Source organism: Amblyomma americanum, chromosome 5 (assembly GCF_052857255.1).
Source record: "Amblyomma americanum isolate KBUSLIRL-KWMA chromosome 5, ASM5285725v1, whole genome shotgun sequence".
NCBI lineage: Eukaryota > Metazoa > Arthropoda > Arachnida > Ixodida > Ixodidae > Amblyomma > Amblyomma americanum.
Window position 1 is genome coordinate 98,996,939 of NC_135501.1, and position 24,130 is coordinate 99,021,068.

Sequence of the window (24,130 nt, forward strand, 5' to 3'; positions counted from 1 at the left end):
CCTATTTGGACGAGCTGTCTTCGTTGTTTCCTTTTCAGGGTAGAAGTCTTTCCGCGGGAACTCTGGTGTCCGTATCCATTGTGTTTTGGATGCCTCCCCCTTCGTTTTTGTTACGCTGGGGCGCCTGATTCGCGTTCTGTGATTGTTGCAAAGGTGGATTTTCGGCCACCTTCGGCTGTTTTGTGCTACAGTTAATGAGTTTCCTCATCTCCGCCATTTCCTCCTTTATGGTGCCGAGCTCTAGGTCTCTCTTAGCGATCGCTACTCTTCCTGTTCCTTCTCCCGAGCGGTTTCCCAAGGAAACGTCTTACCTGGATAGCTCACCTTTTAAAACCAAAAGCTTCACTAAGCCACCTTCTCGAGCCGGCAGCGGGGCAGAGTTTGACCTTGAATGTAGCTATAGAGGTCAAACCATTGGCTTAATTGGTGGCAGTCAGATTCGACAGCAAGGTGGATCATATGATTAAGGTAAAAGGCCAAGGGTCAAGGTCAAAGGTCAAGGGTCAAAGTCAAAACGGTGTAATAGCCACTGGCGTCGCTGCTGTAGCTGACGTAACATAAGAGAGGTAGAGCAAGGAGTCAAGGCGTAAATAGGCGCGTGTGTGCGCGCTCACTGCCAGAGGCCTGAGCCGACAGAGGAAAAACTTTCTGCTGGAGCCGCGCGCCTAGAATTCATGGTCGCGAAGCTTATGTCGTTTAGAAGATAGCCAGGGAGATGCAGCATTTCGCTTTCGACCAGGGTTAGCCAGAGCTAAACCCTCAGTAATTGTTAGCCTGTGTCTCTGCTCTTGCTTGAGCCTCTTCCTTTGCTCGAGCTGCTGACTCTGCCAAAACCCGAGCTGCCGCCTCCGGTCCCCGGTAATGGTGGGAAGGAGCTCCATCAGCTTCTCTCCCAGTTGGCCCCCTCGGAACTTGGGAATGGTGAGTGAGAGGCCATTCTCGGCATGCACGACCGCATGATGAAAAAAGGCGGGAAGCCCGCGACTGCCAGCGGAAACGCCGGCACGTACGCTGCTTGGAACATCGGCGTTAACGCCGGCGAGCAAGGCGCCGGCGAAGGGGTCGCCGGGATTCAAGAAATTCAGGCCGGCATCTGACGCGGCTACCCTGTATACCCCGATCCGCCCTGGCCCTCATACTTCGACTGAAAGAAAAATCCGGAGGGTGGGTGGGATGAGGTTGTCTTCTGTTGTAAAATAAAGTCTCTCACTCACTCACTCACTCCGAAGCCCTCAACTACGGTACCTCTTTCTTCCTTTCTTCTCTACCCGCCGCGGTAGCTCAGTGATTAGGGCGCGCGACTACTGATCCGGAGTTCCCGGGATCGAATCCAACCGCGGCGGCTGCATTTTTATGCAGGAAAAACGCTAAGGCGCCCGTGTGCGGTGCGACGTCAGTGCACGTTAAAGATCCCCAGGTGGTCGAAATAATTCAAGAGCCCTCCACTAGGGCACCTCTTTCTTTCTTCCTTCTTTCACTCCCCCTGTTTCTTACCTTACGGCGCGGTTCAAGTGTCCAACGATATATGAGACAGATACTGCGCCATTTCCTTTCCCCAAAAACCAATTATTATTACTATTATTATTATTATTATAATTATTATTATTATTATTAATATTATTCAATTTTCTCTCTGGAACTCCAGATCAGTAGCGCTCGGCTACTGATCCGGAGTTCCCGGTTTCGAACTAGACCGCGGCGGCTACGTTTTTATGCAGGAAAAACGCTAAGGCACTCGTGTGCTGTGCGATATAAGTGCACTTTAATCCCCAGGTGGTCGAATTTACACCGGAACCCTCCACTACGGCACCTCTCTCTTTCTTCCTTTCTACTTTCATTCCCTCCTTTATCCCTTCCCTTACGGCCTGGTTAAGGTGTCCGCCGATATAGGAGACAGATACTGCACCATTTTTTCCCCCAAAACAAATTATAATCTCTGGCGGGCTGCGCCACAATTAATTTCCAGTCACGATGCTAATAGCAGTCAGGTTTAGGATAATGAATATGGGATAGCATTTCGTTGGCTTCATACTAAGTTAGAAATTATTCACAGAAGGCGAAGTGCATGTTAGGCCTTTGCCAATACTGCATACTGTTAATCGCATCGAGCGACGTATTTCTCATAAAAATAAAGAGAAGGGGTTCACTAAGGAGTGTCTCTAGATATTCCCTTCTGGCTCGAGTAGTCTTCCAGGAGGTGGAGATTAAGCGTTGGACATGCTTGCCATATTTGACCCTTTGTCGTTGTGGGTGCCCGCGGTGGAGTTCGCAATTTAGCTCATATTTGAGACCAGATATCACCATAAAAATAATGTATTTGAACGAAGACCGCCCGCGCTCGGGCATCTCATTGATCGTGATTACCGCACTGTGATCATGAAGCCTCCTTTAAAAGGCGCGTTTCATCACTTTTTGATATTTCGTGGGATCTGCTACAGCCCTTGATCACAGTGCCATCTGTGGCAGCAACTATTCATAACGTTTCAAGATTTCGTGAGATCTCCTACCACACTGAGAACAAAGTGCCATTTGTGACGGCAACTAGTATTGAGTGGGTCCCACGGGATATGCTAACCGGTCAAATCCAGGCAGATTTAGCGACCCGCTATGCGAATCTAGACTCATCACTGCTTCGGCTCCTTCATTTGGACAATATTAGCCTCCTTTCATCAAGAAAAGAACTCCTGCGGCGCCGCACACGTGCTCGCATCCCTCCGTGTGCGGTGACCCTACCTCGTGGTCTTACCCGTGCAGAGGAGGTTGCGATTAGGAGCAGCAGCGACAGCGAAACGTGCAACATCTAAGTCTTCTCTTATTTGTGTGCAGATTCCCGCTTACCCAGTCAACCACTCCTTCCACCCTCGCCTGCTACCCTCACCTGCAAGCCGTATCATCGCCAGTTACACGTGCGGGCTCTGCAGCTGCGCATATCAACCTTCCGGAACATTGCCGTCGCCCTTCCGGTGGCCGCTGCTATAAAATCAAGCGGGCATCAAGGGATCGCCACAGAGCAGCAGCGACAGCGAAACGTGCAACATCTAAGTCTTCTCTTATTTGTGTGCAGATTCCCGCTTACCCAGTCAACCACTCCTTCCACCCTCGCCTGCTACCCTCACCTGCAAGCCGTATCATCGCCAGTTACACGTGCGGGCTCTGCAGCTGCGCATATCAACCTTCCGGAACATTGCCGTCGCCCTTCCGGTGGCCGCTGCTATAAAATCAAGCGGGCATCAAGGGATCGCCACAGAGCAGCAGCGACAGCGAAACGTGCAACATCTAAGTCTTCTCTTATTTGTGTGCAGGTTAGTTCTAACACTACCGTGTTTTCTTTTTCTCTTGTAATACTATTCTGCTGTCCCTGCTGCTGCTCTGGTTGCAACTTTTTATTGATAATGCCTCCCTGTTCCGAAATAGTATGTTCTTAGGACTGTCCTACTTGCCAAGTACATAATTCTCAGCGTTGTTCCCGTTTGTTACACCTGTCGCATGCACTATGTCGATTAAAGAGGCCGACTTTCTCAAATTTAAAGATGAAATAAGGCAAGAGCTTAAAGTGTTTCGCGAATCACTAGAGAGGGATTTGCGCAATGAAATCCGGGATTTGAAAGCTGAACAAAGGAATCTTGTGCAGAGCCTTGACTTTGCTCACGGCAGTATTGATGAACTAAAGAAAAAACTGGAATCAGAAGTCTTGAAAAAAGAATGTCTTGCAACAGAAAAGGAAGCCCTCCGCAAAAAATGTCTCGCAGCAGAAAGTAAAATTCAAGATCTTGAAAATCGTATGGTGTCTTCAGAGCAGTATTCTCGGAGGGCAAACATCGAAATTCAAGGCGTCATTCAGAAAGAAAATGAAAGCGTGACAGATTTGCTTGTTAGGATTGCCAATGCTGTGAAAGAACCGATAGCGGAAAGTGACATTGAAGCCTGCCACCGGGTGCCGACACGAAAGGCTGATAAGACCAAAAGCATTGTCGTGCAGTTCAGGACACGCTCAAAACGGGATGCTGTCTTGAAAAAAGCCAAGAAAGCACGGCTGACAAATGACGACCTCGGCCTTGACGATACAGCACCTGTTTTTGTAAACGAGCACCTCTGTCCCGCGCTCAAGAAACTACTTGCGATGACTGTAAAAAAGAAACACGAACACAAATGGAAATCAGTTTGGGCGTATAGCGGCAAAATCTACGCAAAGCAATCAGATGGCAGCTCAACCGTGTTGATAGCACATGAAAGGGATCTTGAAGGCATATTTGGTCAGTCGGAATAGAACTCGTTCCTCTGATAACAGCGCATATTAGCTAGCACATCATGGATTCCTCTATGAAGTACCAAGAATTCATTTTTCCTAAAGATGTTGAACCTCCTGCAAAATCTTGCGAATCTGTTCTGCACATTAATGCACGGTCTGTGAGTGGAAAAGAAGATGCTCTTATCTCATTTCTGGATGATTTTGGTTTTAAATTTAGTATCGTGATGTTGTCAGAGACGTGGTATCACGACGGATGTAATATGTTGAGATTACCAGGTTATAGGAATTTCTTTTTAAATCGTACTGGCAGACGAGGTGGTGGTGTTGCAGTTCATGTTAAAGTACACAAGAACTGTGAAATTTTGCCTGACTTTAGCAAAGTAACCTCCGACTTTGAAATCATCACCGTACAATGCAAAAATGAAACAATCTCTGTTGTATATCGTCCACCAGGAGGTAACGTAAAATCTTTCATAGAGTTTTTTGAGTCATTGCTAGACTATGTATGCAGCAACAACTTCCGCCTTGTCTGCGGTGGCGATTTTAATATAAATATGCTTGCTGATACCAACACTACTCGACAATTTAAGACTGCGTTACATTCCTCTGGTTTTCTGAACCTAATCACAACATCTACACGAGTTACAGTCGCTACTCAATCCGCACTCGACTTTATTTTGACAAATATAAATACAAAAGTTCATACCTCTGGTACCCTAACTTCTGACATAAGTGACCATTGCCCTGTATTTATGACTTATCAAACAAACTGCACTCAAACAAGAGAACTTAAAGAACCCATTCTAATTCAATCTATCACGCAGGACACTTTAGAAATGTTCAGACAAGATTTATCGACATGTGATTGGTCAACTGTCCTGAACAAAACAAATCCGAATGATGCATACGATGAATTTATTAAAATCTTTGTGGACATCTATGCAAAGCACTTCCCATTGATAACACTTAAGTCATCAAGGAAAACGAGAAAACCATGGATAAACCGGGAACACCTCAAATTGATTAGAACGAAAAACCGCCTTTATCATGATTTTCTACGTTCACGTTCCGAAGCCGCCCTAAAGGAATTTAAGAAAACAAGGAATCAAGTAAACGCGGAGATTAAACGTGCGAAGACTGCATATTACCAAAAACTGTTTGCAGATATAAACAGGCAACGACCTGGTGCTGCATGGAAAATTATAAACAATGTCCTTGGACGGGATGACTCCCGTTCAATTCCGAGAAAGGTAACTATTAATGACCGTGAACTTGGAGATCACGACATAGCTGAATACTTCAACCATTATTTTGTAAACGCTGCAACACCGAATAGTTCTCCCTCAGATACAGTCACCATAGCTTATAGCTGTGCTGAAAGCATATTTTTTGCTCCTACAGATGAAAATGAAATACACAGCACATTCATGAGCCTAAAAAACAGTAGATCTTTGGACACTAACGATATTCAAATTAAACCTGTTAAGTATGTATTAGAATTGCTAACGTCTGCCCTTGCTCATATTTTTAATCTTGTCCTTGAGACAGGCATATTTCCAACTTCTATGAAATGTGCGAGGGTATCTGCGTTATACAAAGGCGGTGATCACAACCTTGCGTCCAATTACCGTCCCATTTCTGTCCTCCCAGTATTTTCGAAGGGATTGGAAAAAATTATTCTTTCTCGCATTACAAACTTTTATGATAAGCACAGTATTTTGACAAACTCACAGTATGGTTTCAGAAAGGGACGGTCGACTGAAGCCGCCTTGTTAGCCCTGAAGGAAATAATTTTGGAAAATATTAATAATAATTTATTGACAGCCGGAATTTTCCTCGATTTTAGTAAAGCCTTTGACTCCATTGATCACAGTATTCTCATTAGTAAACTTTCATCATATGGAATTCGTGGTACAGCTTTGGCTTTAGTTAAATCCTACTTAGAAAATAGGTGCCAGTGCGTATGTATTAACAACCAAAGGTCATCATTCTTACCAATAGTATGTGGCGTGCCACAAGGAAGTATATTGGGGCCCCTTTTATTTAATACTTTTATCAATGATATCGTAAATATTGACACCACAGTTAAATTCATAATCTATGCTGATGATAGCACCTTACTTATTTCTGGGAGTAATATTAGCGCACTAGAGTTAAAATGCAATGATATCCTTACTAAACTATCGGCATGGACTAGAGTAAATAAAATCAAAGTAAACCCAACTAAATCCAAAGCCGTTATTTTTCGTGCTCAGAATAAAACAGTTCCTCCGGTGAATTCATTCGTTTTTCAAGACCAGCATATAGAAATAGTCAGCGAGCATAAGGTTCTCGGTGTGTATTTTTCTGCCCATCTTAAATGGGACGCTCAAATTATATCTCTAGAAAACTGTCTGCTGTTACTGGCGTAATCTCACGCTGCCGCACATTTCTTCCCACAAGCGCTAAACTACAAATATATTACGCTCTATTTCTTTCTCATATTAACTACTGTACACTGGTATGGGCAACAACAACTAAAAGAAATATTAACAAGCTTCTCGTTTTGCAGAGGAAAATTGTTCGTCTTATCGCAAACACCGAACCAACATCAAGTGTTAATTCCACAATAGGATCTTTCAATATGATCCGTGTAAATAATATATATGAATTTCGTTTGTTACAAATAACATACTTTTCTTCCACAGGTATGAGTAATTTCTTGACACAACTTGCTTCCCTTGAACATCGTACACCAAAAGTTAACACTCGTTGTACTGACACTTGGTCCTTACCACAGTTTCGAACTGATTACAAGCTGCAATCCTTGGCTCACAATCTGCCATTTTTTCTAAATAAATATAAAGATACTGCTGGATTTAGTCCAAAACAACTGCGAACATACTTTGTGAAAATGTAATCTGTATTTATTCTTATGTCATCTGAGAAAATGTCTGTCATCACTGTACTCTTTTTTTTGCATTCATTCATTATTGATAAACATTCTGTTATCTTATTTCTGCTGTGTTGCTCTCATGCATACGCTGTATAATTTCTTTTCTATTTATTTATTGACGACCGCTACTGTATTGTTCATTAATTGTTATTTCGTTTTGTCTGCTGCTGCCATGTAATGGTTTCCTGGGCCTTCGTCAAGCTGTTCGTACAGCTTTTAGCCCAGGTGACCATCCAGATACTTTCTGGAGAATAAAATATGATTTGATTTGATTTGATTTGATCCAGGTCGGGGTTGCCCTCACACCTGCCGTCTCTCGGAAGTGGCCTCAGTACCGAGATTTGTTTCTTCGGCCAGGGTGCCCGAGATGTAAACACGAGGACGTTGAAGCGGCCGACTTTCATCACTTGCTGTGGGACTGCCCAGCTCTCAAGCCTAAAAGGATCCGGCACCTCAATGTAGCGAGCCTTTCACCAAGCAACCCTGCTTCATATATTGCCTGGACGCGGGGACCTTACTATCGTTTTCTACTGGACTTCGTCAAATCAGCTAGCCTTTTTTCATTCATTTAATCACTACTGCATATCTCATTACACCTTCACCCATTATTGGTGCCCTGCGGCAATAAATTTCGCTATAAAAAAACTAGTTTCTCAAATCCAAGGTCGCGGCCAATAAAAAATGGTTGTGCCCACTCGTTCCTATTAGCCCGACCCTCACAAAAACAATTGCTGATTGCCTAGCTCGGTTAGGCCAGGGTTACTTAGCGAAAGCAGGGAGACTTCTGCATCGGAAGAGTGCATTCACTTAATGTGCCCTTATTCAAGGATAGATCTTGAGACGTCGTGGCGAAGTGGTAGCGTCTCCGCCTCGAAAGCAAAAGGCCCTGGTCCGATTCGGGGCCTCGGCACAGGTTTTTTATTCAGTGTGTGTGCGGGGGGTTTCAGGGGATCCCATAGATGCCGCCACCGAGTACGTTGGCTATCGGTTAAGCGCCGGATCTGTTAAGTCGCGGTTAAATTCCGGTGTAACGCGCGCGAGGGCTGCACGGCGACGTCACGTCGGCCAAAGCGATACTCCTCTATACTCCAACTCCGCTTGACCGCCGACGCGTACTGCTGCTTCGGAGCACTCTGACCGCCCTGGCGGAGATTTGGAGCACGTGTCTATTTCGCGCCGACAGCGCGAGCCGCCGCCGGCCTAGCCGGACCGGTTCGGCTTAGCGGCGAGGCGCGCGTTGTGGCGTCATGTGCCTCCTCGGAGCATCGCCACGGCGAGATCGCAAGTTCACTGCAAGTAAAGCTTCCGCTTTAAAAATAACCTAAATGGGTAGGAAAGCTGTCCCGTTACTGGACCGCTATACATGTATACATTCGCTGTTGCTGCTGCTGTTGCTGACAGGAAGAAAGCAAAGTGCATGGGCCTGCCTACTGGCTCAAGCGAAGCCACGCTCGCTGCTGCTTGCTGAAAGTAGGAGAGTTAAAGGATATGAGAGTGAAGATAGAAAGAAAAGGCGCCGTGCGCTAATAGGCCCATAGGCCCCGGGCCGATTGCGGAGGCAGTGCAATACTGGGCTGACCCGTGCCAGTGTGCGTCTAGCACTCTGCTATATTCTAAAAATAAGTTTAATATCTCAGGTCAAAGGACCAGTAGCAGATATTAAAGCAAGTATCAGGCCATATAACCTTATAGCACTATAAGCTTATGACATATAAGCTTACACATTCAATGTTGCTGTTGCTGATAGGATGAAAGGAAAGTGCACGGGACTCCCTACTGGCTCTAGCCGAGCCACACTCGCTGCCGCGTGCTGAAAGTAGAAGAGTTAAAGAATAGGAGAGGAAAGATAGAAAGAAAAGCCGCCGCATGCTAATAATCCCATAGGCCCCCGGGCCGATCCCGGAGGCAGTGCAATACCGGGCGCCTGAGTGCGTATAGCACTCCGCCACGTTCCGCCATATATATATATATATATATATATATATATATATATATATATATATATATATATATATATGTAGGGTGTTCCAGCTAACTTGGACCAAGATTATGAACAATCCTAAGCGTTCTCCAGAAATCGCGTGGATGTTGTTCAGGCTTATCTAAACCTACAGCCCCCTTTTATTTGATCGTCCGACTTACATAATTACTCGAGATAAATTTATTACCTTTTTAGATGAAACGCTTAGGCGTCAATAAGAAATTTGTGGAACTCCGCAAATATTTTCAAACCCAGCCACTTCCTACGGGGTAGCCTTATTATCGCCGTTTTTATTCGGGAAAAACGAAAGCCCGCGGAGTTTAAAAAATACCAGGTGAAAGCGCGCTCCGTGCGCCAGAATGCGGCCCGATTACAGCGCTCTCATCCGTGATATCTAGAAAACATCGATCGCTTTGCGCCTTTCGTGCTACCACGAGAGGGCTTCGTGTTGTGCTTGGTTCCAAGATAAGCGCGAGTGGGCTCTGGTGGCAGTTGAAGGAAAGCGCAGCTCCCGTTTCTGCGGCGATAATTGCGCTGTCACGCAAGCAGAATGCATGCGGAGGAACACTGACAATCTCAAGAGTTCGAGTTTGGGAGGAAGACCACAAAAAATAAAGACGCATTATAACAAGCTTGATAGCTTGGTGTGAATTACAGTCTTTTCACAAAAGAAACAGATGTAAGTGGCTACAGAAGGTTGTATTTTAGTTTCTTTACCATTCCTTCTAGGCAGGTAATTTGTAATTTCATAGTACTTACGTGCCTTTTCCACGTCGTACAACAGTTTTGCACAGATGACTATTTCCATGGATAACGGTTGCAGAGAATCATTCGCTGTGATGTCTGTCTAAAGAAAGTGTTCAAACAAGTCGCCCTCTGCCATAATGCAGTATTGGCATCTTTTCAGCACGTCCGATGTAGCTTCCTTGATTACGCAAGACGGTATTTCACTGGAGACCTCAGCAATATCTGCCTTTAGCTTTTCTGGTGTAGTTGTGGGTTTGCGGTACTCGCGGTCTTTCACATATCCCCACAAAAAGAAGTCAAGAGGTGTCAAGTCCGGTGACCTTGCAGCCCAGGCCACAGGTACATGCCGCCCGACCCACTGGCATTTGAAGGCTTCGTCAAGCCGGGCTCGGGCAACGCTGCTGCTGTGAGCTAGTGCACCGTCGTGCTGATAACAAGTCCGCTTCAAAAGCGCGAGAGGAAGATCAGAGCAAAAATCTTCGACCGGGCCTTTCAATATGTCGTTCAGGTATCACTGAGCAGTGAATATGTGGTCAATATTGGGCCAATTATTCTTCTGTCAAAGATACCGCACCAGACACTGAATGACCGTTGGTACGGTTGTTTGGTCTGCGCCAGCCAGTGTGGGTTCGTATCGCTCCAGTAATACGCATTATGGATGTTGACTTGAGCATTTCTGGAGAAGGTTGCCTCATCTGTCCAGAGCACTTTGTCAACAAAATTCGTTATTTCGTCACTGCTCAACAGGATCCAGTTTGCGAAGTCAAGCCAAGATTGAGAGTCTCCTTCTTCCAGCTTTTGATGCAGTTGGAGGTGATACGGATGCATTTCAGCCTTGCCAATAATTCTTGACACTGAAGACTTTGAAATGTCAACCTCAGCACTCACATCACGCAAACAGGCATGAGGGTTTGCAGCCATGAAAGCCAAAATGTCTCCGTCAGCCTCTTCAGTGATAGTACCCTTTCTGTGCCGCGTCTTCTTGAAGCTACCTGTTTCTTTCAGCGTCAAGTAACTCCTCATTATTGTGTTTGCGCTAGGTCTTCCCCCACACTGCTAATTTCGGTACACCTTGGCAGCTTTCCACTTATCGCCCCGTGCTGCTCCCCAAGGCCAAGACCATGTTCGCCTTCTGCTCGTTTGAGTACGGCATTCTTCAGGCACTGCTAAAAAATTCCTCGAAGCGGTTTCACGCGGCATTACAGTAATAGACAGTTGAGCTCACATGCATCCAGCCGTTGGCACAGCTTAGAAGAAAGCGGGATTATGACAAATGACGCCCTGTCTCGCACACGTTTCAGATGTGTCATGCGTATTTTGTGTGTATTTGTGGCATTCTGCGTCGACTTAAACGCTGAGAAACAAAGGGCTCTTTTCATAGTACTGGAAAATAACCGGCTAATGACGGCGCATTCTTCCGCGGCAGGCGCGAGCGGCTGCTGACGAACGTGTTTTCGGAGCGCCGTCGCCAGCCGCTGTCGGTATAATGTCAGAGCCGAGCAAAGGTTGAAGCCCTTTCTCGTAAGCAAAGAGAAAGCGCAGCGCTGGCGATGTTTTTTTTACAAATCTCGGATGAGAGCGCTGTAATCGCGGCGCATTCGGGAGCACGGAGCGCGCAGTCACGTGGTATTTTTTTAACTCCGCGGGCTTTCGTTTTTCCTGAATAAAAACGGCCGCGCTATGGCTATCTCATTGGAAGTGCCGGGGTTGGAAAATATTTGTGGAGCTCCACAACTTTCCTATTGACGCCTGAGCGTTTCAAGCTTTATTTAAAAAGTTAATTAATTTATCGCGACCAATTATTCTAGTACGAAGAGGAAAAAAATCGTACGGTAACTTTAGATAAACCCTAACAATATCCACGTGATACAAGTTCTGAAGAACGCTTACGTCTTTTCAAAATCTTGGTCTGAGTTAGCTGGGACACCCTGTATATATATATATATATATATATATATATATATATATATATATATATATATATATATATATATATGTGTGTGTGTGTGTGTGTGTGTGTGTGTGTGTGTGTGTGTGTGTGTGCTGCCCTCTGGTGGAGTATTTATAGCGGACGAATGTATATGCCTATATATGTGTCACTGTATATAGAAAAGAAAACCACAATTACTTAATAGCGAAACATTGTATACATGCAACTACCCGTTGAAGCGTTTTCATATCGCACCACAAGGCGAATTCTAGGCCCACCTTGACCCCCGAAACGAAGCAAATTCCGTTTGGGACGTTTCTTGAGGGGGTTCTACTCGACAATGTGTAGACGTGCATCGTAATGTCTCTGATAGATGGCGCTAGGCGGCGATCGTTTCGCTAGGCGGCGTGCGTGCATACGTAGCCGAGCATGGTGGCAATCCACCCCGTTTCAAAAGGTATTACGTTCCGTTCCTCGAAACAAGCGGCGCGTTCTACGCTTTCTTCAGCTAGTAAACCAAACAGCTAACGCTCGTTACGTCCACGTCGTACACACGGTGGCGGCCTTATTTTGGCATATAATTTATAGCGATCAAGTTATTAGAATAATTCGGGAGAAGTTCGCTTTTATTCGAGACATTGGAGGCGCCGGAGTGCTGTGCGGTACCAGTCCACGTTAATGATCTCCGGGTGGTCTAAATTATTCCAGAGATTGCCTGATTGATTGATTGAAACTTTTTTAAATATCGGCAATTGTCCGATCCGTGGGTGGTGCGGCTATTGCGGCAGCTCATTGGCCTTCGCTGCAGCGTGGGCCCTGCGAACCAGTCCTCGTTGCAGTTCGGTGTCCTCGCTGTGATAAGATACGATAGGAAAACTTTTTATATCCGATAGACACAGGGTAACCAGAAGGCTACCCGCCGAGACGACGGCCGAAAAGTCTTCACTCTCGGCGGCGGCTTCGGCCAGTCGGACGAGTTGTAGCTGAGTCGCCGGGTCGGAGCTCAGTAGTAAGGTCTCCCATTGGTGTTTCGACTTTATACCACGTTCCTCCCGGGGGCATGAAAACATTCCTTTAGTATGTGGTCCAAGGTCGCCCCAGATGCCGCTACCTGGCTACATTGGCTACCACAGCCACCACGTGCGATGAACCCACCTGTGCCGCAGTGCCCTGTTGTGTCAAATCTCATCGCCCCGGGAAATCAAGGTGCGCGATATACGTGCGGCAGGACGTCCAGCACAGCCTCGTCGGCTCGGCGGCGGCGACACAGGAGTGCGTGGTGGTGACAGTGCGCGTCGGTGGTGTTGACACGTCGGTGGCCAGTGTTTTTGTGCGTCCAGCTGTCGCGTGGAACGCGCTGTGTTTTCGTGCTGTGTCTTCGTGCTATGCCCCGCGCCAAATCATCTGTGGTGATTTTAACGCCCACCATAGTGCGTGGGGCAGTGCGCGCCACTCCGCGCGTGGAGACGACCTGCACGACGCAGCAACGCAGCTGGGACTCACCCTCTTGAACACCGGCGAGCCCACCTTTCGACGACGCGGAACAACCGGCTCCTGCATCGACGTTGCCTTCGCATCCAGAGGCATCGAGGCGACATGGCGCCAATCACCATCTCTCTGCGGCTCGGATGATACTCTATCCTAATTGAACCCACTGCATTGAACCCACGTACCTACTCCGATACCAACTGGAGTGCGTTCAGGCGGGCGGTCGACGAGGCGGCGGCCACTGGCGCCGATTTCTTTTCAAGTGTAGTTCGAAGCGCCCTCGAAACTGCCCAACGGGCAGAGGTAAGGGCAGGGCAGCCCACACCTGATATGAAGCTGCTTGATCTGCGCGAGAAGAAAGATCGCGCAGAGCGACGGGCGCGACAGACTGACAGAACCGCCGACTGGACTGTCTGCAACCGCCTGGACGCGGCAGCGCGCCGCCACGCCAACAAGCTATATCGCCAGCAGCGCGCTTCACTATTCCAAAGGATGGAGGAAGATGTCAGCTCGCGGAGGCTGTTTGACGCCCTGCAGCGCATCATCGAACCATAGGCAAACCGTCAACCGCTGGCGGCCCTCGCAATCTCCAGCGGGCTTAGCTTTGAAGAGTTGGAAGAGCGGTTTGCGGTCGGTTCGCGCAGCCCAGCCCCACAAACGCAGCTAAAAGAGCTGCTCCTGACATCCTCAGAATCGACGCCATTTCCTCTCCCGTCGCCTCTGAAGGTCCATGTGCTTCGCCGTTCACCACGGCGGAACTGAACAATGCGCTGCAGCGCTGCCGCTGCTGCTCGGCGCCCGGACTGGACGGGGTGACATACCAAATGCTGCGAAACCTAGATGCGCAGCAACGACAGATCCTCCTGTAGCAAATCAACCGGGTGTGGGAACGCGGGGAGCTACTGGAAGATTAGCGAACCGCGGTCGTTTGTCCCATCCGAAAGGCAGGGTGCCCACCTACGGAGCTGAGCGGATACCGGCCGGTGGGATTAACATCGGCGTCAGGTAAGCTCATGGAGCATATGGTGTTGCAGCGCCTGAACAAGCGGGCCGCGGAGGATCATTTGTTTGACGAGCGGCAGATGGGTTTCCGTGGAATGCGGTTCACGGCTGATTCTATATCGTACGTTGTTACAGCGCTGGGGCATGCCAGGACGGCAGGCGAGGTTGCGCTGCTGCTACTACTGGACGTCTCGGGCGGTTTAGACAATGTTCACCGCACACCAATTCTCGCGGTGCTTGAGGGGGCTGGTGTGAGCGAGCGCCTTTTGCGATACGTTCATGGCTTCCTGAGCGGGCGCACCATGCGCGTACGAATAGGGGGTAAGCTCTCGAAGCCACGCCCGGTGGACATGGGCGTGCCGCAGGGCTCTGTCTTATCACCATTTCTGTTTAATGTGGCCATGTCGGTGGTGCCGGCCTCCCTCCCCACGAGCGGCCGACACCATATGTACATGTCCATATATACAGACGACATAGCTATGTGGTGCCGTTGACCACCAGATGAAGCGCTCCGCGTGCGGGGGTGTCTTCAGGGAGCTCTGACCGCTATCGATGTCAGCTTGCAGGGCCTTGGTCGGTCGCTGAGCGCGGACAAACATCGGTGGCCATGGCCTGCGTTTCGCGCTCGCGCGCGCACCTTGAGCAACAGTCACTGGACGGGACTCCGATTCCTTGGCGTAAATCGGTGCGGTACGTTGGCCTGGACATCGACTGACACCGTTACCTCCACCCTGCGGCGACGAAGGACTATCTGCCGATGAAGAAGATCACCGCCGCCGTGCACAAGCTCACAGCTCGAGGCCAGGACATCTCCCAACATGCCTCTCTGCGGCTATACAATGGCGCAGCCTTAGGGGCGGTGTCCTATGCGCAGCCGCTCGTCACGGTGCGCAAGCCGTGCTGGAAGAAACTCCAGCTTCAGCACCGCAAGTCCCTGCGCGTGTGCCTAGGCCTGCCCAAAAACTCGCAGTGCGCAGCAACGTTGGCCGAGGCAGGAGCGTGGCCACTTGAGCTCCAAGCAGCGCACTGGGAACTGAATCACATCGACCGGCTTCACCGGGAACCGGACAGCGGCTCGGTGCTGCAGCGTATGCGCTCGCACCCGCGCGCACGAATGGGCGCGGCGCTGCTCAAGTATGAGCAATTGATCCCACCACCCTATGGTTTCTGCGCGCCCTGGCATGCTGCTTCGGAGGTACAGCGAGAGATCGTCGGCATCGCAGGAAAGCCGAGCACACCCCTCTGTGCTGTGCAGCAGCTGGCCAGAGCCGTCATACACGAGGAGCTCCAGGACCATCTCCTCGTGTACACCGACGGCTCAGTGGCCCGCGACAGCTGCTCCCTTGATGCGGCGGCTACCATCCACGCCCAGCGAGTGCACAGCCAGCAATACGCAACCTTCCTGGGCTCCTCCACCACGGCTGAGCTGATGGTGATCCGGCTCGGGCTCGACCTGCTGCTCACCCTATGGCCTCCGCCGCCCAGGAGTGCTCTGCTGTGCGTCTCCCGCGCCGCCCTCAGCCGCCTGCAGTCCAACGGCCGCGCTACCCCACTGGTGCAGGAAATTCAATCGCGCATCGATCGCCTCGCGAAGAGAGGATGCGCTGTGCGTACACAGTGAGTGCCTGGTCACTATGGCATCTCCGGCAACGAAGAAGCTGACGACCTCGCGACCACCTCACATGAACTACCTGCTAGGGATATCCCCCTTGCGCTAGAGGACGTGCGTGCGGTCATCCACGACCATCTCCAAAAGCAGCACCCCGACCCACGCGTCGCAGGAGGTGAGCGCATCGACAGCACCACCGGCTGTCGCGCACTTACGCGTTCGCAACGTGTAATGATTCTCCGCGCGCGTATTGGCTGCGTGTGGCCCGGGAAACGACGGGGCGTCACGGAATCGCGACAGGTGAAGCGTGTGACGGATGCGCTGCAGTGGAAACCCTACAGCACTTGCTCCTTTACTGCGCCGCATTCGTCGATGCTCGTCGCGATATGCTTGCGGCCTATAGGGCAAAATGGGCATACTGCCAGTTTCCCTCAAGACGATATTAATGCCACAGGGCAGTGCGCGCACCCGTGAGCGTACCTTGGTGAGCCTCTGTGCATTCCTCAATTAGACAGGCTTAACGTCCCGTCTGTTCTCCGCCAGGTAGTTTCACGCAGTGGACGAACGCTCCTCAAGTTCTACCTCGGACGATTAACAACTAGACACCGCACTCCTTTTGTAGTCAACATAGGGCTGTGCGCGTGTGTTTTTATTCCTCCATTATTAACTAATCACGCGCACAACCTGGACACATTTCTTATTGTGTAAATAGTTTGTGTACATTACCTCTCCCCCTATCCTCTCTTCCTGTGCCCTCACATCTTTCGTTTCATTTCTCCATTCTGCCTGCTCTCCTTTATTTCCGCTGTCCCAGCTCAGGCCCTTCAGTATCAATGGCAGATGCCGGGACTAGCAGAAATCTTTTTCTTCTTTTAATATTATTTTAATGAAAACCACATACTGCTACTACAAATACTACCTTAGGGAACGTGCTTTCCCGCTAGGGAGTACCGCCCCCTCCATCCCCAATCCCACTCATTCTTCCTGCAAGGCTGCTTTACGGACCACTCAGTGCGCCGGCAAGAATTGCCTGGTGGATCGTGCTTTACGTGAAGAACAAGCCCGTGGGCTCCTGGACCAGTAGGGGACCACTCTGGTGTTGGTGGTAAAACTTTATTTATTGCACTGGAGTGGGTTTTAGAGAAAAGTGGAGGGTTCCAACACTCTCGTGCCTGGGTGGTAGTCCTCATTCCGGGACACCATCGGCGGTAGCCGCTACCCGCGCTCTTTGAACCAGAGCCCTCTCGGGCTACAGATCCAAGCAGCCGGACAAGGTCGCCTCCCATCCCTCTCTCTTTGGCTTATTTACTCTATTTGTGGATTCTTTTGGCAGGCCCATACATTATGATATGCGTCTCCACATATCTCACAATTTTTACAGTACACCGAAAATGTACGGTCTATGTGTTTTAGAATCGCCAGGCTTAGAAACAACCCCGTCCGCGCCCTTCTGGGGTGTCCTTCCTCAGTTCTATCCAGGCCCTTGGCGGGCTCTGGAAATGTCTGCCTACTGAGGCGCAGATAGGCTTTATTGTCCGCGTATGTCGTAGGCGGATTCGGAATTCAGTGGAACAAAGTGGAATTCAGAGTATGGGAATTCAGTGGAACTTCGGGGGAGAGACGTTCGGGCGGCTGTGTGAGCAGCCTCGTTCCGTTCTATTTCCTGGTGTCCGGGCACCCATAGCATTTCTTTGTTCCCTGCATTGAGCTATGTTGCGCGTTTGCAAAACTTTTGCTGGCAAGCGGCGTTCTTCTTTCTCTTATACAATTTCGACAGGCGTGTTGAGAATCAGAAATTATGTGCGTGGCGTCGGATTGAGTGGCTGCCAGCGCTATCGCCACTTCCTCGGCTAACGCAACTTTACTAGTTTTCACCGAGAGTCCATCCACCTGCTTTCCCTCGTGTATGACCGCTACGGTGCAGAGGCCCTCTTGCGTAGAACCCGCCGTGTCTACATAATACGTGCCATTTTTGCTGCCGTAATACTTCTGTATCGCTCCAGCTCCGGGATGCTGATTGTGCTCGGGATGCATGTTTTTGGTATTGATTTAACTAGTAGTTTATCTCTCCACTCCTTGGGAATGTCCCCTCTGCCTTCTTTTGCTGGCGGAAGCGCTATGTGCAGATCCTCGAGGACTCGTCTACCAACTTTGGTTGTCGATAACCGCATTATTTGGCTTGTTTGGTGAACTTCGAGTAGTTCTTCCAGCGTGTCATGCATTCATAGGTGGAGAAGGCGATCAGTGGACATCTTGGAGGGGAGTCCAAGCACCTTCTTGATGTCCACTGTGACTATTACGTCTAATTGCTTCTTGTCGCTCTGCCGTAGTTTGAGGTAGGGCACTGCATATGTTATTCGGCTAAGGGAAAACGCATGCACCAGGCGTATTGTCTCCTTTTCCATGAGTCCACTGTGCTTGCCAGATACCCTGACAATCATCCTACTGATTTGTTCGCACGTAACTGTAGTTTGTGTTATGGTATTGTAACGGGGTGAGGTTGGAAGCAAATGCCGAAACGGGTCACCGACGTGCCTGAAGGAGCGCACGGGAAGAGCGCCCCGTAAACCGACAGTAAACGTTGCTGGTGGGAGTCAGACTGGCCCCCTCCATGAAAATTGGGGGAGCGTTTATTATCTTTTCCCGCTCCCTTTTTCCCCGTTCAGCTGGGGGCCGCTGAGAAGGCGCCTGAGGTGTCCTTGGCGTCTGCTGCCTTGGGGAATCGTCATACCCTTTCCTTTGTTATGAAGCCTGCTTTACCGCACTGGGGACGAGCCGTGTCTTGTTTCCGCCTCTACAGTCCGTAGTAGATAACAAGCCTCCGGACCCGGGTAGACCGACGAAGCTTGGGTGCAAAGGGGCCGCACTCGACTGCTGTTGCCGCGCCGAGGCCTTTGTAGACGGCTCGGTGCATTATGAGCAGCAAGGTGGGGACAGCTGTTCTGTGTCCGTTTCCGCTGCTAGTGCAGGAGAAGGCTCCTCGTCATCTGAGACAACGCCGGGCGTCATTCGCGGTCGCACGTAGTCCGCGTGCCTGTTCCACAGCGTTCCGTCTTCGAGTTCTATTTGAAGCGACGAAGAACTTGTGGGTGGGCAAATCATTCCTGCAATGCAAGCTGGGCCTCGTCGGATGTTTCGAACAAGGACTGGCTCGTCGGACGAAGGCAAACAACTTTTGCGTGGGTTAATATCGCAGCGTATCTTTTGCTTCAATTGCAAGAAGTCCGCATGCGCACTTAGGCCGGGGTGCATTCGCTGAATGTGAGTTTGCAGCTGCCGGCTCATGAGGAGCTCAGCGGGAGGTGACCCAGTAAACGCGTGCGGCGTTGTTCTGTAGGAAAGCAGGATCCTGTCGATGTTTGTTTGGAAATCTCCAGGCGGCGCCTTCTTGAGTTTCTTCTTTATTGTTTGCACGACGCGTTACGCTGGTTCGTCCGATGCTGGGTGGAATGGCGGGATCAGGATTCGCCGAATGCTGTTCTTGCTCAAGAAATCAGCGTACTTCTCGCTGGTGAATACGGTGCCGTGGTCGGAGACATTGATGTCTGGAATGCCATGTGTGGAAAATATGGTTCGCAGGCATCGAATTGTGGCGTCTGCTGAATGTGCATGAACGGGAACCACCTCTGCCCATTTAGAGTAGGCATCGACTAGGACGAAAAAGTAGTGTCCTAGAAATTGACCACCAAAGCCGATATGCAGTCTAGAGCATGGTTTCTTCGGAAACGGCAATGCAAAAGGAATCGTTCGTGGTTAGAAGAATTTTGGCGGTGAATCTTCCTTGACAACAATTTTGGCTTTCACAACTTTGAATGTTCCTAGTCCGTCGGAAAATACTTCTTTGTAGCAATTCAGCAGCTCGTCGACACTCGTCAATCAACGGATCTGACGTCGTTTAGGACGAGCTGAAGAGCACTGATCCAGTTTCGTCCGAGAAGGGTTGGACACTGGTCCGGAGCTACAAACAAAGGCAGTGTTGCCTCTCTTCGTCCGAACTGGACTGAAACGATACCCTTGCCCCTAACGGGTGTCAGACTTCCGCAATAACTCTTCAGAATTGCGTCTGAAGGGTCTATTGAGAGCTCGGGAAACCACTGTTAAAATTCGGTCTCCTCTATTACGGAGACACTGGCCCCCGTGTCTATCTCCATTCTAAGAGGCCTGACTGCGACTTGCAAAACTGCTACAAACGGAGGAACTGTTTTCTCGCTGTTGATCTGCCACGTCTCCAAGACCTGTGACTGGATTTCAGAAAGATTTCCACTGTCCGCTAGGCTGTGAACTGGCTGCTTTTGTTGCCGTTCCGCATTGTGCTTCCTGGACACGTTCTTTTGCTTCGTGTCGGCAGCCTTTGAGCGGCATACTCTGGCCAGATGCCCGATCTTGCTGCATGTGTTGCACCGGGATTTTGCGTGCTGGCATACTGTTGCGTAGTTCGGCGCTCCACAGCGATAACAACTTATCGTCTGTTTCATTTGCTCGATCATCGCACTGTGAACTGTCTGCGCTTCGGTCATGCCCTGAGCATGCATCAACATGCTTGAGTCTCTTTTAGCCGTCTCCTTTGCAATTAGGAGCTTGGCTGATGACTCGAACGTCAGGTTTGGCTCTTCAAGCAGGCGTCGTTGCATTGACGTGTCATTAATGCCGCAAACGAGTCTGTCCTGCAGCATGTCAGGAAGGAAGGTGCCGTACTCACAGTTTGATGAAAGCTTTTTCAGTGATGCGGTGTAGTCGCTCACAGACTCCTCCGGTTGGCGAGAGTGACTATTGAATCTGAAGCGGCAGACCACCACGGAAGGCTTCGGAATGTAGTGGCCCGAAAGCACGGAGAATATCTTGTCGATAGAGACTTGATCTGGAGTTTTAGGCGTCAGCAGGCTCCGTAGTAAGGAGTAGGTACTGGACCCGCAGCATGTCAGGAACACGGACCTTTTCTTCTCCTCTGGAACGCTTTTGGCGTCGAAGAACAGCTTGAATCGCTCCAAGTACTCCGTCCAGGCTCCTCCTTCTCCGTGGAATGGCTCCAATGCTCCGTAGGTCGGCATAGTTGCAGATGATGGGATGCCGGAAAACTTTTACCTCGTCGCCAGAATTGTTATAATATTGTAAGGAGGTGAGCTTAGAAGCAAATGCTGAAACGGGTCACCGACGTGCCCTAAAGACGGCGCGGGAAGAGCGCTTCGTAAACCGACAGTACACGTTGCTGGCGGGAGTCAGACTGGCCCCCCTCTGTGAAAAGCGGAGGAGCGTTTATTATCTTTTCCCTGTCCCTTTTTCCCCGTGCAGCTGGGGGCCGCTCACTGAGAAGGCGCCTGCGGTGTCCTTGGCGTCTGCTGCCTTGGGGAATCGTCATAGTTTGATAATCTCTATTCCATTATTACATTTGTTGTTGATTTGTAGCCCTAGCACGCGGATGCGTGTAATGAAAGTTGTTTCCATCCATCAAACCCCAGGTGGTCGAAAATATTCTGGAGGCCTCCACTGCAGCACCCCTTTCTTCCTTTCTTCTTTCACTCCCTCACTTATCCCCTCCATCAAGGTGAAGTTCTGGTGCCTACCGAGATATGTGAGACTGTTGCTGCTTAATATCCCCTCCTTTAAACCGATTTCTAATTCTCCCAATCCCGATAAGAAAGCACTACACCAACCAAGACGAATTCGAACCCGAATGCTCGAAACAGAGCCACGATGAAACACGTCTTTTGGTACAATCTCATGCCCACACTAACAACAATAACAATAAAAATTGGTTTTGGGGGAAAGGAAACGGTGCAGTATCTGTCGCATATATCGTTCGACACCTGAACCACACCGTAAGGGAAGGAATAAAGGAGGGAGTGAAAGAAGAAAGGAAGAGAGAGGTTCCGTATTGAAGGGCTCCGGAATACTTTCGACCACCTGGGTATCTTTAACGTGCACTGACATCGCACAGCACAAGGGCGCCTAAGTTGTTTGCCTCCATAAAAATGCAACCGCCGCGGTCGGGTTCGTCGGGTTCAAACTCGGGATCTCCGGATCAGTAGACGAGTTCGCTAACCACTGAGCCACCGCGGCTGATCCACCCAAACACCAAAAGACAAAAACTAAATTTTTTAAAGTAAATGAAACGCATTCAGAGAACTAATCATGGCCAGTCCCAATAAAGGAAGAGGCAAAAGCGAAAAGCTTGAAATCTGGCAGTGGAATTGCAGAGGGTACCGAAGAAAACAGGGACAATTACAACAGTACATCAGCAAGCAGCTAATTCCATCCGACGTCATTGCTCTGCAAGAGACCTGGGACTTCACGCCAAAATTACAGTGTTATATGTCAAGAAAACGAGGAGAATGGTACGACAGCCATTCTAATCAGCAAAACCCTTGCCGCCATGCGCACGACAAGATTGCTGACAGAGGCATAGATCATGAGATTACCGAAATTATACCGAAAACGAAGACGAACGGGGGAAGTATTTTTATTGTAAACGTATACAGTCCTCCAAAGCAGAAAGGCAAATTCGCGGAGCTCTTCCACGGTGTGAGCAGATTGGCTAAAAACAACGCGCTCGTAATCGTCAGAGACTTGAACGCCAAGGACCTTAGCTGGGATACAAGACCCCGATAAAAAGGGTACGAGAGTCAAGGAGGCGGCGGACAACATAGACTGCCAATACCTAAGAGACCCAGAGGTCCCAACCAGAGTAGGGAGCAGCGTCGAGGAGGACACCAGCCCCGACCTCACCTTCGTTAGAGCGATACCGACGGTCTGAGAAAATATGCTGGAAAGCCTGGGTAGTGTTCATTACATCATCAAGACGCAAATGGGAATGGATCACGTAATGTGTCGGATAGTTAATGCAAAAGTAACGGATTGGGGTGGCTTTAGAGAAGCATGTGATGGACATCCACTGGGCGGGATACTCTCAATCCAGGAAGGGGGAACGTGCTGAAGGAAAGGCTAAGCAAGTACAGCAAGAAGATTAAACGCACAGAGGAAAAACACGAGGTAGACTCTTGACTGCTTAGGTATGGGAGGCAAGACCGAGCCTGACCAAAAAGTGGAGACAGAAGTTTAATAGGAAGGTAAAGCTGAAGATTGCGCAAATTATGCGAACGATAGAAGAGTATGGGGAACAACTGGCGAGATCAAATTGGCAGCAATTGAGCAAATCCTTGAACGAAACCCTGAGCACTGCCCGGATGTGGAGCATACTTATGGCACTCCTGGACCCGACTAAACCAAGTCGGAGAACAACAACGCCATACAGAGGTTGGTTCACCAGTTTCAGGGCCCAGAGTATGAGCTCGTAGAAGTAAGGCACAAGTGTTTCGGGGACGGTGACCCAGCAGCCTACACCGAGTGCTCCAAGGGCAGGAAATCTTGATCTGGACTGGCCTATAACCAAAGAAGAAGTCTACGCGGCAATAAAAAATACCACTAGGAATAAGGCTTCAGGCACCGAGAAGATAACGCCCTGATTCGCAACATCAGTGATGAGCTGGTAGCCGAACTAAGTGACTACCTCCACAAGCACTGGGCGGTGGAGACAGTACCCGAGGAGTGGAAGCATATGAAGGTAGCGATGACTCCAAACCCATGCAAAAAACTTTAAGTAGAAAATTGTAGGCTAATCTCTCACGTCAAGCTCAGGCCAGCTTTACGAGCGGATGGTTACTATGAGGCTGCTAATTTATATGGAGGACAACGAGCTGTACCCCCACAGCATGTTTGGATTCCGCGCTATATTATCGACGCATGACGTGCTCCTCAGGTGTTCAGCAACGTTCCGTGGAATGGCGAACACGTCCTCATGGCACTGAACATTAAAGGAGCCATCGACAATGTCAGCCACGAAGCCATCCTCACAAGAATGAATAACCTGAACTGTGGCATCAGGATTCATGGCGAGGTCAAGGCCTTCCTCTCTAACCGGACAGCAACTATCGGCTTGGGAGAAGTCAGATCCGAGATGCTTCGCACCCCAAACAAGAGAACTCCTCAAGGGTCGGTCATCTCCCCCATTTTCTTCAACATGGCAATGATCGGGCTAGCAAGGCAACTCAAACAATTTGAAAGCACACGGCACACCATGTACGCTGACGACATTACTATATTGGTGAACCGAGGATCGCTCCGCGAAAAAGGAGAACGCCGGCAAAAGGAGGCCACGTGCGTAGAAACCTACGTTAGTGCCAGTGGCCTCGCCT

General features: G+C 49.4%; 1 protein-coding gene across 1 annotated transcript in view; it reads right to left on the minus strand.

Annotated features, from left to right (window-relative positions):
• Positions 1-20,989, minus strand: part of LOC144134064 (uncharacterized) — a 41,460-nt gene extending 20,471 nt beyond the window's left edge. Inside the window, exon 1 of the mRNA XM_077667056.1 lies at positions 20,434-20,989. Within this exon, the coding sequence (XP_077523182.1) occupies positions 20,434-20,989 (556 nt within the window). The remainder of the gene's footprint in view (positions 1-20,433) is intronic.
• Between the last annotated feature and the right edge of the window lie 3,141 nt (positions 20,990-24,130).